Source organism: Adelges cooleyi, unplaced genomic scaffold (genome assembly GCF_023614345.1).
Source record: "Adelges cooleyi isolate 19-005CV unplaced genomic scaffold, UGA_ACOO_1.1 ACOO_flye_CR_arks_rails_tigmint_CR_PRNA_118, whole genome shotgun sequence".
In the NCBI taxonomy this organism is placed as follows: Eukaryota; Metazoa; Arthropoda; class Insecta; order Hemiptera; family Adelgidae; genus Adelges; species Adelges cooleyi.
In genome coordinates this window covers 2,139,657-2,156,709 of record NW_026095771.1, presented here as the reverse complement: position 1 = coordinate 2,156,709, position 17,053 = coordinate 2,139,657, and the positions used below count along the sequence as shown (strand labels likewise).

At 31.4% G+C, this 17,053-nt stretch overlaps 1 protein-coding gene across 2 annotated transcripts; it reads right to left on the bottom strand.

The window, feature by feature from the left end:
- Positions 1-9,838: 9,838 nt before the first annotated feature.
- LOC126847751 (EF-hand domain-containing protein D2 homolog) lies at positions 9,839-14,612 on the bottom strand. Of its 2 annotated transcripts, none has more exons than XM_050588147.1 (4): positions 14,461-14,612; positions 11,190-11,337; positions 10,700-10,882; positions 9,839-9,978 (listed from the first exon to the last, which is right to left on the bottom strand). In XM_050588147.1, the coding sequence occupies exons 1-3, from the start codon at positions 14,559-14,561 to the stop codon at positions 10,721-10,723; spliced, it is 411 nt and encodes a 136-aa protein (XP_050444104.1). In that variant the 5' UTR covers positions 14,562-14,612; the 3' UTR covers positions 9,839-9,978; positions 10,700-10,720. The 2 variants fall into 2 exon arrangements, with proteins under 2 accessions (XP_050444104.1, XP_050444105.1); XM_050588148.1 differs by lacking the exon at positions 9,839-9,978 and adding an exon at positions 10,178-10,285.
- Between the last annotated feature and the right edge of the window lie 2,441 nt (positions 14,613-17,053).

Sequence of the window (17,053 nt, the reverse complement as noted above, 5' to 3'; positions counted from 1 at the left end):
CAAATGGTATTGTATCTGCAGCTGTTGGTATAGTATAATTGATTATGTGAGCTAAGCAACCAATTCCTACTAAATCATGACCAATAGAGTCTTTCAATCTAGAATATACATTATTTTTATCACGGCTTGATGATCCATTAAAATTTGTATTGGCATTATCGGCAGAGAGAGCAATTAACTTATGTTCAATAGACTAAATTTTTAAAACATTTAATATATAACTAATAAGTTGTTTTGGTTGTTTTGGTTCATAAATTCTAAAATAACAGTTTTCAGTCATTTATCTGGAAGAAAATATTTAACGAGTATAGGTAACACTTGAAGAATCTATCATTACTGTTATGAAGTTTACATCTTGCAATTCGTTTTTTTATTAGATATATTAGTTTGACATTTTTTATTAAGTTATCGTATGAAAGAATTTTTCATGATGGACCTTCTGTTAAAATATTGTTTGGCCAAAAAAACTTGGTAGTTAATTTGACTAGTTATTCATCCACATATCATTGCCATTCAAACATCACAACTGGTTCGATGCAGACATGTGTATTTTGCGATTTTATTTATTTATTAGTTAACACCAGTGAGCAGTATGTTTGCTCGTTTTATAAACATAAAACATGTCTCAACATTTTTAAATTTGCAAACTAATGTTCGTTCCATCGTTACCAGAAAGACAACGTTACCTCCCGTCGTAGGGCCCTGCACAAAATATGAAAAACCGAAGGAAAGATATATTTGCACAGGAGCCGAAACTAATAGCCGTGGTGTCGTGCTGGGCGTGTATGAGCCGTATAAAGCCGCAAACAATTTTAACTTCACGCGTTCGTCCCAGGCATACAACACCGTCGTTTGCGGTTGAAACCAGTTGAAACGCAACAAAATCCCGGTTTTGGGCGAAGCTGCGATATACAACGACTTGGACGTTTCGGCTGCGCTCGTAGCTCTAGTGGGCCTCGGCAGCGAGCACGCAGGCTACGATTTAGTCAGGAAGTACTGTCGAAAAAAGGAGAACACCAGGATTGCCGCGGGAGTCGGAACCAAAGAATTGCAAGACCGGGGCATTTCGCAGATATTCATTGAGGAGATGGACGATTTTCAGTCGGCGTTTGAAGGCGCGATACTCGCCAGCTATAACAATGATGAGCAGAAGAAGGATTGCGATAAAGAGATACCCCACTTTTCAACCGCCGGCTCTGCAACGTGCTATCAGCGAAAAAACGCTCGCGAGCGAAAATATGAACGTTCCATAGTAGTTCCAGTTCTATATGCACAGGAGACTTGGACAACCTGCAAAAAGACAAAGCCACTCTGGGTATGCTCTACGCAGAAACGCAAAATTTCGTTAGACGACTAATGACCGTGCCCACCAACGTGATGAATCCAGAATATTTCGTCCACGAAGCAATAAAAGTCCATAACAAGGTCAAGGTCATCTCGGTGACACTCCCGGAAAAAACGCACAGAACATGAACGGCATCTTGGCACTAAGTGCTGGGTCCTATGCCCCAGCTAAATTCTTAGACATCAGCTACAATGGTTTCGCCTGCTTCGAGACACAACCCGTCGTACTTGCCGGTCAAGGCATAACGTATGCGAGTGACGATTGCCATGCGGCACGCAATTACCAGCTTCGAGGTCAGACCCACATTGGCGGAGGAGCAATTGTACCAAGTGTTATAATGTTTTTCAGCCGAGTCTGCAACCACGAAAGAGCATTTTCATGTCTCGTTGAAGTACCAAATAAATTTAGAGTAGTGGAATTATAGATAATATAGTATATTAAGAAGCAGTAGCAAGCTAGTATATTAAAACATCAAGTTTCTGGCTAATATTGTAGTGCTTAAAACAATTCATAGAGAATTTGGGCCCTTAAACTATTTTGAATTTATCATTTAGTTCTAATTTGAACGTCGAACGTACAGCATATCTCTCACCCCTATCACCCACCCCTTATCTACTACCCCTATCTTTCACCCCACCCCAACCTCATCTCCGTGTGGTTATTTTTCAGTACGCTTTTTTGGTAACACTTTTTTCGGTTGTGTGCTAGAGCAAAGACATGAAAATGTCAAAAACTGGCGGAAATGGGAGCGCCAATCAACGTCAGAGGTCTGATACCGTTTTTCGAAATCGCCAACGGTATCTGCCCGGGAGATGTAATCATCAGTGCAGATAGGACTTCCGGAGAGCACAGTGGCCGAACGACGAAGCACAACTACGACCTGAACAGAATTCTGTACTTGCGTCAGAACACAATACCGGGCCGCCCCACTAGAACAGTTCTTGAAGGCCTTTTGGAGATGATACGGGAAACCCGTCAACAATAATTCCGGTATACCATAAGCTATGGTATTCCATGTCTATTTGCGTACTAGTAATATACAAAATGTAAAATACACAAAATATACACACTAGTCGACAAGGCGTTGTATACTTGTGAAACAATGAGTTTTTTTATAATTAAGTTCTACATTTTATTTATACGTTTTGCGAGCGAGAAAATGTCGTATCTAATCTTTATTTTTAGGCGGGCGATTGGTTTGCGCGGAAAGATATTACTTTTTTTGTTTGTTTGAGGGAACGAAAAAAAAATTATCGGCTGTCTCTTATGTTATATGGTACGCATGGTTCTACTTATCTAAAAAAACCTAAGTATTGAAATACTTAAGAATTTTTTGAAAGAAAAAACACAATTGGGTTTGGGGAGGCTAAATCACATTGGGAGGGGGGGCTGATGCCCCCTTATCCCACCCCTAAGTCTGCCTATGGTCTAATGACCGAGTAAATGTCCATTTAAGTATACCTACATTTCTAATTTTCTGATTTTTTACATTTTTTTTTGTTGCCTAAAAGTTTTTTTAGTAGTTTTTTAATATTTGGCCACAATTGATTTATTAGCAACATTCACTTGGTTAGTTATTTTGAATTAACTTAACCATTCATTCAAGTTAACTTGTCGGAATCAGGAACGCCGTAGCAGACATATAATACGACAAAGAAATCAAGCCCATCTCCATCCCCATCCCCAACTGTTGAAATGTAATTAATATTCTAAGGTAGTTTTAATGTGATTAGTTTAGTATGTCGAGGAAGACACTATTGTATGTGAAATCTTAGAAAGTATTTTGTATGAATTGATTTAACCTAGATTTATGATATAAATACCTTTGTATGTGGACAAGGGGACACACTCGTTCCACAGCTACTATTTTGTTAATGTGCTTGTTACTTCTGACTTATACATATATCTATATTGTATTGTTATTATTGGTTTAACTTGTGTCTATAATATTAACTCTATTATTACTCAAAGTGTTTGTTTGTTATTTCTTTTGTGTTCCACTACAATTAATCTCAACAGGTTATGGGCCCAGACCACGATACTCAAAAGTCAAACATCGAATACTGACCAATACATACTTACTGACTAAAGGTAATATTTCTTGGTACAGACAATTGTACAGTTCGATCGACGTCATGGAAGATTCGGTCAAGATTACTAAGTTGTCCAGTGCAGAAGGATGGCTGTTATGGAAATTCCAAATAAGGGTCATTGTGAACAGTTTTGACCTGGAAGGAATACTTAGCGGAGAAATACCAAAACCAAGGTTAGTCAAAACATCCACTGAAACAGAAGAACAAGCACGGGCGAGGTGTGCTAATGAAATATCTGCATGGCGAAGGGCAGACGGAAAATGCCAAAAGATAATTGTAACGTCAGTGGATGATGGACCGTTACAATGTTTAATTAATTGTCAAACCGCCAATGAAATGTGGAATAAGTTGCTGAGTGTCTACGAGCAAAAAACAGAGGCAAGTGTACATTTACTACAAAATAAATTTTTTAGTTACAGTAAAAATTCCTCTGATGATATATCGACCCACATAAGTAAACTTCAAAATTTACGGAACCAACTCAACTCACTAGGAGAAAATATCTCGGAAGGGATGTTAATAACCAAAATTTTAATGACTCTACCATCGACTTACAAACATTTTTACAGCGCTTGGGATAGTGTTCCTGAGGCGAGTAAAAATCTAAATGTTCTAACATCTAGGTTACTTATAGAAGAATCCAGAATGCAACAGGTTAGTTCAGGGGTTGAAGCAGAAGAAAATAATGCTTTGACTGCCAGAAAGTTTCAAAAGAAATTTTCTAAGAAGCCGAGTGGTGAGAAGTCAGTTGAACAAAAATTCAGTAAACAAAATACTGGTACTAAAAAGGTAGGTCCCTGTTTTTATTGTCAAAAACCAGGTCATTTTAAAAGGGACTGCAGAAAGTACAAAAAGGATCAAGAGGGTGCGAAATCCGATTCTTCAAATTCAAGTTCAACAGGGCAAGCCTTCTATAGTGAATTATTATTCACGGAAAAAGAAGAGGATCAATGGTTTCTCGACAGTGGAGCAACTGACCATATGACAGGACATATGGAATGGTTTTGTGAGTACAAACAATTTGATTCACCAGCAAAAGTAACAATCGGGGATGGATCAGTTTTGTTGGCAAAAGGTTCTGGGAGAATTAATATATCTTGTCAAGTTAAAAACAAAACGTACAAAAATTATTTATCAAATGTGTTGTATGTAAAAGACTTAAAGTTTAATTTATTTAGTTGTGGTGCAGCACTAGATAAGGGATTAATAATGAAGTCTGACAGTAAAATGTGCGTTTTCTTGAAGAATAACAAAGTTGTTTGCGAAGGTAAACGCAACAACGGTTTATATCATTTAAAAATAAAAGTATTGCAGGTTTCTACAGACGTGACATTGACGGGCAATACAAATGATTCAATTAAAAATATTGAAGCGAATGCAACAGCAGTAATGGCTGATTCAATACGTGTTTGGCATAAAAGATTAGCTCATCAAAATATCGGGTATGTAAGAACGTGTTTGTTAAAACATAATATACAGGTACCAGACAAAGACGACACTTTTCAATGCGATGACTGTATAATTGGCAAACAATCGAGAAAGTCATTTAAAACCAGGACAAATATTTCACAAAATATAGGTGATTTAATTTATGCAGACCTGTGCGGGCCGATCCAAAAGAAATCGAAAGGCGGGTCAAGGTATTTTCTACTATGTAAAGACGATTACTGTAGATTTCGTACGGTATATTTTTTGAAACATAAAAGTGAAGTGAAAAATAAACTTAAGTTATTTATAAAAAGTTTTAAAACAGGTTCAGGTTTTAAGATAAAGGCGATTCAGACAGATAATGGTACTGAATTTTTAAATGATGATGTAACTAGAATATTTCAGACATTTGGGATACAACATCGGAAGACTCAAATTTACTCTTCTCCTCAAAATGGAAAAATCGAGAGAGAAAACAGAACAATTATGGATTCTGCTAGAACAATGATTCATGCTAATAAAATGGATTTATCATTTTGGGCTGAAGCAGTTAATACGGCAGTATACACGATAAATCTAACTGGTAAAAGTTCTGTGGAAGGTAAGTGTCCATATGAATTATTTTATAATAAAATGCCAGATATAAAACATCTGAGAGTATTTGGGACAAAAGTGTACACACATATTCCCAAAGAGAAACGTCAAAAATTGGATCCTAGAAGTGAATCAGGTATTTTCGTAGGGTACTCAATTGACAAGAAAGGATATCGTGTATATTTAGAACAAAAACGAATTATAATTGATTCTAGGGATGTCATATTTAAAAACGAATGTCACAATACTGTTGATGTATCATTATATGAAAGTGATTTAGATATTCAACACGATACTTCACAACGACCAGTAGCGGACGAGTCAGAACGTGAAGAACCACGTTACGACTTACGTGACCGGGGTCAACTACGAAAACCTGACAGATACGCCGCATGTACAGCGAAAGGTATGGAACCAATAAATTATTATGATGCGATCAATGGTGAAAACAGTCATGAATGGACAGAAGCCATGAATGACGAGTTAAATTCACTTGCTGTAAATAATACTTGGCAGTTAGTAGACAGACCGACAGACAAAAATATTTTAAATAATTCTTGGGTATACAAAGTTAAATATGCGAGCAACGGAGATGTTGAACGTTATAAAGCTAGGCTAGTAATAAATGGATCGAGACAGCAATACGGTATAGATTATAATGAGACATTCTCACCTGTAGTTCGTTTTGAGTCTATTAGGGCACTTTTAGCAGTTGCAGCCAAAGAAAAATTGAAATTAAAACAATTTGACATAAAGACAGCATTTTTGAATGGGGTTCTTGAGGAACTAATTTACATGTCTCAACCAGTGGGGTATGATGATAAATCAGGCCGAGTATGTAAATTAAACAAGAGTCTTTATGGATTGAAACAAAGTTCACGATGTTGGAATCAAAAATTTACAGAATTTTTATTGCGCTTTAATCTAACACAAAGCACAGCAGACCCTTGTGTATTTATAAATCATGACGGTAATGATAAGATAATATTGGGTATATATGTAGATGACGGATTAGTTATGTCAAATAGTTCATCTAAGATTCAGTCTTTATTATCAACTTTACAACAGGAATTTGAGGTCAAAAGTAATGATTTAGATTATTTTCTTGGGATACAAATAAGAAAATTGAACGATGGATCGTTAATAATTCATCAATCAAATTATGCTTTTAACATAGTTAGACGTTTTAATATGCAAGACGCAAAAGAGTTGGCGATTCCATTCGACAGGGCAACGGCATTAGAAACAGAATCAAAACCAATTGGTAAGGATGTGCCATATCGACAAGCGGTCGGATGTTTATTATTCTTATCACAAGTAACCAGACCGGACTTGAGTTATGCTGTCAGCTACGTGAGTAGATATTTATCCAATCCAACGGTAGCTCACTGGATTATAGTAAAACGAATTATTCGTTACATAAACAAAACGATTGATTTTGGATTGTACTATAAAACTGAAAATAACTCAGATTTTAGTGTCTATACAGATGCAGATTTTGCTGGAGATGTCCAGACAAGAAGGTCAACGTCAGGCAACCTTTTTATGCTAGGTTCTTCTACAATAGCATGGCAATCTCAAAGGCAATCAACAGTAAGTTTAAGTTCATGTGAGGCTGAATACATTTCTGCGGCAGAATCAGTAAAAGGGATCATTTGGTTTAAACGTTTATTACAGGAAATCACTAATAATGAATGTATTCAACCAATATTATATATAGATAATCAAAGTGCTATTCGTTTAGTTAAGAATGCAGAGTTTCACAAACGAACTAAACATATTGATGTCAGACATCACTTCATTCGTGAGAAGTATGAAGATGGAGTGTTTCAACTTCAATACAAGGAGACAAAGGATCAGTTGGCAGATATCTTCACCAAACCATTGCCAAAGGAACGATTCGAGATGATCAGATCAGCTATGAATATCCACAACTGGTTTCAAGTGTGTTGGGACAATAGTTAATTAAGGAAAATATTAATTAAGGGAGAGTGTTGAAATGTAATTAATATTCTAAGGTAGTTTTAATGTGATTAGTTTAGTATGTCGAGGAAGACACTATTGTATGTGAAATCTTAGAAAGTATTTTGTATGAATTGATTTAACCTAGATTTATGATATAAATACCTTTGTATGTGGACAAGGGGACACACTCGTTCCACAGCTACTATTTTGTTAATGTGCTTGTTACTTCTGACTTATACATATATCAATATTGTATTGTTATTATTGGTTTAACTTGTGTCTATAATATTAACTCTATTATTACTCAAAGTGTTTGTTTGTTATTTCTTTTGTGTTCCACTACAATTAATCTCAACACCAACTCCATCACTTTACAACAGCTTGCGTACGAGTGACGTCAGAGTGTGATAGCCAGCGTTAGTTTTAGACAAATTAAAAAAAAGTACCTGACCCCAGCCATAAAACATTTACATGCTAATATTGGATATTTTTAAAGCAACATTTTTAATTAATAAAGAAATAGGATTTATTTATTATGAATATAATTTTGTAACAAGTATAACAAGAGACCCAAATGTTTTGCTGTTAAATTAGAAAAACAGAAAATTTTACGGAACAATAGGAAATGAATACACAGAAAAAAAAATAATAATAACAATAAAACAACTAGTAGAAATTGTATAGACCATAGTAAAATAATCAATATGAAAGTAATGATAATAACCAAAAAACCAATAATAAAAACAAAACACCCCAAAAAAATAATATATAACTGAAATTGGTTCAAAAATAAACATATAATAATCGCCAGTTGGTGGGCTTGACTGGAAACGTCTCCGTGGGTGCTTTTGTGTACTTCGGTCAATAGTTCGTTTAGTGCATCATAATCAAAGGAAGTCAAAACCCATACAAAGTTCATGGAGCGAGCCAAAAAGCCTAGTTTTTCCTGACAAACATTGTCCGTTGGCTTGCACGTCTGCATCGCATTTGAGATTACGCTCAGTGGCATGGTCTTTAATAATAATTATAACAAGTTAAATCAAGCACAAAAAAAATATTATATACAACAAAATAGTAAACTGTGAAGATTGCGAGTTGATTTTGGTTTTGACGAGCTTAAGGTCGTCGTCACCATCGTTGGTTGCTAAGCAATGTTGTATTGTACTATATAGTAGCCAGAAATACAAACAATAAGTAATGAGTACAGTTTTTAGTTGTTATTATGACAAAGTATGTAGTTTCTGAGAAGTTATTGTTTTTCATCATCATCATTAAGCTTAACGGGCCAACGCTTAAGTCTCAACGCTGCCATCATGGGATGATGGTTTCTAGACGGATTCGCTATTATTTTTAGAATTATTTTCTTGTTCAGAGCTATAAAAGTTTTGCTTTTAAATACCCTGGCTAAATTATTCGCGCAGTCAGTTTATTGATCAGCAAATTTAATCTTTATTTTATTATGAACCAATTGAATTTAGAAATTTACATCGTTTAAAGTGTAATTTTCCCCTTTTTGTTAGATTTTCCTTAATAAAATAAAAGTTTGACAAAAAATTTTTGGAAAATAGTATACATTAGAGTCTCATTCTAAATGTACCTTCAGTCTAATTTTCAAACCTCAAGTTAAAAAACTACGCCTGAGTTCAAACTAAGTACAGTCTAAACTTACACAGTATAGACTAGCACAGTCTAATCCAAGCACAATCCAAACTAGTACAGTCTAAATCGAGCACATAACTAGGTATCCACGTATAAGATGTTTGTTTTAGGAGTTTAGTTAGAAAGATTAATGATATTGAAAAAGTATTTTTTGATCGGTACTCAGTGTATTATAATTATTAATTTGGAAAAATAAGTATGTATTTTGTAGATAGGCCAATCACGAAAATAATCCGAAAAAATTAGCTCTATGCAGTCGGTCAAGTTTATAACTTCTAGTGTCTCATTGCAGCATATTTATTACTTATTGGAAATAAAAGGATCAGAGACCATTGGTGAAGGGGACGAGGATACGATTGAATGGTAAAGCCAAATATATGTAGATATTCTGAAAACATAGAATGGATATACCTAATAACACAGTGAAACAAATGAACTAAAATGAAAGTAATGAAAGTTGTTCGTATATTTGTAAAGACATTATTTTTTTGTAACAAACTCAATAGGTACCAGCATGGAAATTTTATTTTTTTAAACATTTAAGTTTAAGCACACCATTATCACCGGTGTTCAACGATTTGTCCAATTCAAATTCGACGTTAATTAACCTAATAATCCATTAATAATTTATGACTGGTAGGTAGATTAACAGTAGTCAAACAAAATATATATGTTTGTTCAATCAGTGTAGAATATAATATATATATATAATTTTTTTTTATGTATAATAAATTAATTATATTATGTGTGTACAAGCATAATGTGTATATTAAAAAAAACTGAAAAATACATCATCTAAGTATTTCAAGAATATCTTAAAAATTAAATTATATATCTAATTACATTGTGCGTTGTGTTATCCTTGATTAAATGTCTTGACTCATATTATGGTAACTGAAAATATAAAATAAATCACACAGTAATAAGTACATTTGTTATGTTGACGATAAGATTATTTAGATGATCAGAAAATGGTGTTGCTGTCGAGCTGTCTGTGGAATATCATATTTTTTTATTGAAATAATCATATTTTAATAAAACACTGAAAAATGACCAGTTGTTTAACGATTTAAACATTTGTCGTTGAACATGTAACATTATTTTGACAGATTTGAGAGTAGACTTTGATAAATTAGAAAATATCAGTTTATTTAATTATTCGATTAGTCCATTTCTTTAGTGACAATTATTCATTTTTCATCTGAAATTTATAATTTCAATTATTTAAGTATTATTTCAGCTATAATTTACCTATCTCAGTAAGTCAGATATTTTTTTGTTGTAAATTCATTACTTGTAAATATTGCTCATTTTTTTTCAAAATATTGGTCTTTATAGTTAAGTAAACTATATATTATTATGTTAACGGTTCATATTATTTTTATAAAATACAAATAAATGCTGTTTTGTTAAAAAAAAGTTAACGTTAAATTAATTAATTTTTAATCATAATTCCCCTTTTGTACTCGTGATAAATTTAATAATATTATTCGAACTTTATAGTCATTGAAATAAATCATTTCGTTTTATTTTAATCGTTATTTTTTTCACTTAATGGCTTGCCCAACCCTGTATTTTGACAACGGCATAAAGTTAGTCAGACTTAAATACACACCTAGTTTAACGCGTTTTGACATCAATGTATATTATGTTTGGCGTGGTGGACTTCTGGTTGAGGTTGTTTGGCTTCGAAGTATCTTTTAGCTCCTCTCACTCCTACTCGGCCGACGTCGATTTCGGGTAAAGAACACAACACGCGTCGAGCCCATTCCGCATTTTTTCGATGAGTTATCAAAAACTGTAAACAATCCAAGTATCACACAAAAGTCACAATATGGTCTTTAAACCGAATTCGTCCAGTAGAAATGGACGGTTATTTTTACATCCACGTTGTAGCCATTTTAATTTGTAATAAATACTCTTATAATACAGTGTACCGTTTTTTTAAACAGTTCCCAGGACCTATATTTCAAGAATTATGTCCATTATAATGTGTTTGTTGTCTACATAATTATCCGAAAAGTCTAAAACTCAACCTGTTATGGCAAAATGTATTATCGATGGAATATAGGTTGTTTTTTTTTAATGTATTTTATTATCATTACCTCTCGAAAACATAATTTTCCGTCACCGTCTTCGTCTGCATCTCTTATGAGCCGTACGATTGCCGAATGAGTCCAAGGTACACCTCTGACCATCATCATGCTCTTAAGTTCGTCTATGTCCAAGTATCCGTCGTTGTTAGTGTCATACCTCAAAGTAAAAAAAAAAAATTTTACTTTCAATTATTCATCATAATTGCCAAATTCTTATGTCGATGTAGTCGAAAATGATTGAGAAAAATGTATTCTAACTGAAAACGTACAGTTTCGCTTTGTACTAATTAGAAATTGACAATTTCTGGAATAATTTAAATCGAGGTAAAGAGTACCTTAATGATTCCAATAACTGACCTAATTTGCATGTTGCTTGTTCGTTTGCTCAGAGGCCTGACATGTTATCTAGGTAAAATATTATGCACTGCGCAGTATTTTTTTTAAAGACTTCAAACTATGTTTTAGGGTCGCTGATTTCAGTTTTTAATTTTACCTTTTATTTGTGGCGTGAAAAGGGGGTGAGGTCAGATTATTATCTATACAATAAAACAAATTAAGACTAAAATAAATAAAAGATGTACACTAAATTTAAATTTCATAAATCTAAAATAGTGTTCAAAATTAAAATTTTTGAAGTTTTAAGTTTTTCATAAATTAACTGAGAAAAAAAATCTGCTTACAGATTTATTTTTTATACGAGTTGTGGAACTATATTAAACTTATCTTCAGTCAAATTTTCGGTTCTAAATTCTTAAATTTGCGCCTAAAAATAAAAAACAAAAAGATGTGAACACCCGTGAAGAGGTGCAGAGTTATCGAATTTCAGATTTTAATTTACAGAAGATGGACAAAAGCATGTCTAATATATCCTATTAAAATGTTGAGTCGATCCTACCGTTTTTCGCCAAGGTTAAGCAAGACAAAGACGAAGTTTAAAAAACCGGTAAATTTTTTCGGGGTTTTCCGGTTTTACGATTTCAAATTTATATAGGTGTTAATCAAGTAAATAAGTCTAGAGGAACAATTTATTGTGTTTACAGACACAAAAGAAACATTATTTTAAAACCAATCGAAGCTAAAACTGTAAAAAAAATAAAAATTTAAATAAGAAAAGTGGATAAACAAATTAATTGTACAGTAACGTATAATTTTATTACAGTAAAAACAATTTTGAACTTCCTACCATTTAATTATTATTAGTTTAGATTTGTAATATCGATAACATTTATTTAAATAATTGTTTAAGTTATTAAGATTTATTGTAAGATATTTAGTATTTTGTAATTTTTATTATTTTTCAAGAGTTGTATGAAAATTTAACTATCAATTTAGTTATTAGGTAAAAATAATTTTGGGCTCAGGGTTAATACATATTTTTATTGACTAGTGAAGTGTGAACTCACTGAAATAACAGTAAGATAATTAGTATAGTAATATCACAAAACATTTTTACGTTATCTGTTATGAGGAATACTGATATTAACACAGTACCTATATAAAGTTTGTATCACAAGTAATAAGTCAGTTCATAATACAGGATAATATGACATATTATATAATTTTCAAATTAAAAGTAAATAAATTGTTTAAAAAAAGTCTTGTAGTATTTCCTCATACATATTTTACAACTAAATTCGATCACAGATACTTTTTTTCTGACTAACTCAGTCTCGTTGTTACTTGGTATATGGTATTTTGTGTACAAATTTTAAATCTTATACACTAATAAATTGAACACATAAAACCATGTAACAGACAAAAAATCGAAAAAAATTTGATAATTGACAAAACATTTACTTTAACAACATATGAATTATTATTATTAATGATAGATGAAAATATCTACCTTCATTAGTCATTACTAATATCACACTCTGAATCGTCTCAGTCTGATTTTGTAAATTCTAAAGTAGTAGTTTATATTTTTGTTATTAAAATTACTAAATAATTTATTGATTTGTTCAATTCTTCCTTTTTTTCCTATTTAAACGGAGTACGTTTAAATCATAATATTAACTGAAAATGACAATGATTTAGCTGATACTTATTATGTATGTTGCGTGACACCGTAAACTTCTAAATAATGGTAATTTCAACTATTACTTTTGATTTGAAAAACTTCACTTAAACAAAAGGCCACTCTAAAAATAAGCACTTAAACAAACGATTGACTTTAAAATGAACAACCAGAGCAAAAGGCGTTTGGTTAAAACTTTATTTTTTTTTTAATTTCAGCTAAATAGGTATTGTTGTTTGAACATTTACTGACTTCTTGCGACAACAGAAACGTTATTATTGATTCGATTATATTTATTAAAAAAACCATGTAGTAAACACAATACGCTTTTCAAGTCAGGCAAAGATGATCGACTAATTGATGACTGTGGTTGGCTATGGAAAAAAATATAGGTACCTGGTAAATGAAATTTCTTCGTCCCAAAATACTGACTTATACTATATACTAAAACGCCAAACAAAATATTATAAAACTGTACGCTTTTTAAACTTACTTCTTTTGGTGGAATTACCACATAATTTTTTGGTCAATTTTTAATTAAATATTTAAATTGTTTAAAAAATATTACTAGACTTATATTAAAAAATGTATTGACTTTAAATTTAAAATTGTATTAGTCATGTTTTACTGTGTTATGAGTTATGGCTAGTTACTTATAAATGGTGATACAATATTCTGATTCTAAAGAAATAAAATAATAATAAATTGAGCAATAGGTAACTTAATAATTTAGTTGGTTTATTTGTTTGACTTATAATTATTAAATATATTTTATAAAATCAGCTAAAAAATCAGCTAATATATATTTCCTTATGTAGTATGCCATTAAGTTTAGTACAAACGTTTGTAAGACTTTTTTTCTATGGATGTACAATGAATATTATGTTTGAAGCATTCCATAGGCTAAATATTAATTATTAATAATTTGAATAGTTTTTTGTACTTTGTATTTAAAATAGCGTTGCCTAACTATTTTATGCAATAAACATTCTAAATTGACAACGAAGATCTATTAACTATTTCTTGTTTAAAATTCATCAAAGTACCAATTTTTTTACATATTTATAGAACAGCAATTATATACGACGAATTAACTATATTAATGTATAAAACTTTTCGGTGTAACTTGAATGTTTCGGTAAATAAGGAGCTCGTCAAATTGAAAGTTACTAAAAAAAAAATAATAGCTCAGCATTGTCGTTTATAGCCAACATGACCTCAGGCAAATGAGATGTTTTTGCTTACACGGTTCTTGTCGCTTACCTGATAAAAGTCTTCTCGTATCGTCTGATGAGATTAGGCGACAGCTCGGGGAATTCTTTGAAAAGTCGCTGTTGTTGAACGTACGTTAAGGTCGAAAACATTTCTAATAAAAATATCGATAAATACTGTGTATTAAATATTGTTAAACCGACTACAACGGGCACACAACACTGAGACAATAGCTCACATGTGATTTGTCAGTCGGCTTTTAAATAGGTACAACAATTATCAGTCCAACGCGACAAAATCGAATTTTACGGACACAACCGTGACAAATGTCGATTTGATTTTGATTTCGCACATTTACATTAGTTGTATTTGATTTTATCCTATACGTTATAATATTATAATAGTGTTTAATAATAATAATGTCGAATCATCTTGTTTTCGACTGTGTCCTCGACCTTGTCGCCGTGTTAATCAAACCTAACCCGACCAAGATACGGTTCGATGGAAATCATTGGAATTGTTTTGACTTTGACAAGGCAATTTCGGACGACATTACATTTTAATAGGACACATGATAATATATAATGATACTTTACCACAATCGAAATCATTTTCGGTACCCATTTTTAAAACAACCCATCCTAATTGAGGAGCTAGAGGGGTTATCGGGCTAAGGGGTAATTTTTCAATGGTCAAGACAAATCATGTTGTTCATCAAGTTTTTGGGATCACTGAATTCAAGTTTTATGTAGTTTTTAAAAACTACCCCTTAACTAATAAGCTAGGTGGAGTTATTTTTTCAATTTCCAAAAAAAATAATTTATATTTGTAAATAATTTATTATATATAAAAAGTATTTTTTAGAAATTAACTATAATTGTGTCAGTACTTCACCTTAATTTAATCATTACAAATATTTGCAGCTGAATTTTTGTTTCGTTTTATTTAGACTATATGTATAATATGTATAATTTATGTTGTTTTTCCGAGTTCACTTGATTTATACAAGTTGAATTTTATATAAAAACACAGTTAATACTGATTATTTTAAATAGGTTTATTAACAATTATGGTGTGTATACAAATGTTTATAAAAGTAATACCAGTAGTTGACCACTCAAAATTAGTCCTGTAATCGAAAAAGCAAAAAATTAAACTTTTGATGTATGTAGGTATATTTTTTTATATTTAGCACTTATTAACTAGTAAAAATTCCGGTTTCTACAATCAATTTGAAAAATCCATTTTTTATTATTCCTTTTTTGTATAAAAACTAAAAAAAATGTATATAATTCTTAATGTTAAACATCTCCAAAACAGAAGCAAAATAAACTATTTGATAATTACTAAAAAGTAGATTATACAAATGGTTCAGTCAAATTATAAATTAATAAAGTTTAAATAAGCTGGTTAAAAAAATAATTTGATCACACTACCATTATATTTTCTAATAATTCAAACGTCATTCTTCTAAGTTTCTAAATCTAGTTAACGTTTAACTTAATAGGCTAGGTGTGATCCTAAAACAAAATAAATTGGTGATTTTACCGTGAGCGTTTATAAAAAAATTGTATTTAAATTAAACTCAAAAAGGAAAAAAAACATTTTAGTTTTTAAGAATTAAAATAGCAAAAAAAAAGTATAAATAACAATTACAAGTCGTAAATGTTGATTGCTTACCAAACGGCACAACGTGAATGTGGCCACGGACTTGAAACTCTAAAAAAAAATCTCCATTACAAAACTTTTACCAGATTTTCTACATACATATGTGCTGTAAAAATTTCAGAATTTTTGGTTATTACTTGTTAAACAAGTTATTAATCAAACAAGTAAATAGTATGATGTATCAGAATAAAGTTTAATATTTCATAGAATTTATTTATTTGAAATATCTCATTAGTTTTTCATGAAATGTTTCCAAATTATGTAAAATAAAATAAAAATGAGATTTTTATTGTACGACTTAAGCTTATAATTATTTTAATCAAAAAGTTACGCTAAACAAAAATACATTTTTTAAAAAAATCTTTAAAAAACCTTGAATTTCATAACTTATATAAAAGGGTGAGTGGATAAAGGTGTTAACTGTTAATTTAAAAACAGTTATAGAGGCAAATTTCAAATGCTTTGAACTTTTTAAGCTTAACACACATTCAACTATTATAATATTTTGCTAAATTGTGTAGTTTATCCTAATTATTTTTATAACTATGCAAATTAAAAAATATTTTACAAATTATGTCACTTAACATCTTTATTCACTAACCCCTTATTTATATAAATTTAATTCAGAATACAAAATTTTAATTATATTAAAAAATGAGAAATGGAGAACTATTTTATACAAGTATAAAATATTATTACTGATATTAATGTAAACACACTACAAGCGGATATAAAGGCACATGTAAATGTCTTATGACCGAGTAAATGTCAATTTAAGTATAAGGCACTAACTCCCTAAGTTGCCCCTTAGAACAAAACTAGGCGTAGCTTGAGAAAAAAAGGAAAGGAAAACGAAAGCGTTCCATTCTCAGCCTGTTTGATACAGAGATAAAAAAAAACCTTACTATTTTTTACCCGCGTTTATTTATTCGTGACGTAGGTATTATTCAATAATTGGATTACTAAATTTTTAAAC

Bases quoted from the DNA above. Each gene is read 5' to 3' on its own strand.
- LOC126847751 (XM_050588147.1), bottom strand. From the start codon at position 14,561: ATGTTTTCGACCTTAACGTACGTTCAACAACAGCGACTTTTCAAAGAA. The intron at 11,338-14,460 runs GTAAGCGACAAG...TTTTACTTTGAG, and splicing joins TACGAGAAGACTTTTATCAG to GTATGACACTAACAACGACG. The intron at 10,883-11,189 runs GTAATGATAATA...GATTGTTTACAG, and splicing joins GAAAATTATGTTTTCGAGAG to TTTTTGATAACTCATCGAAA.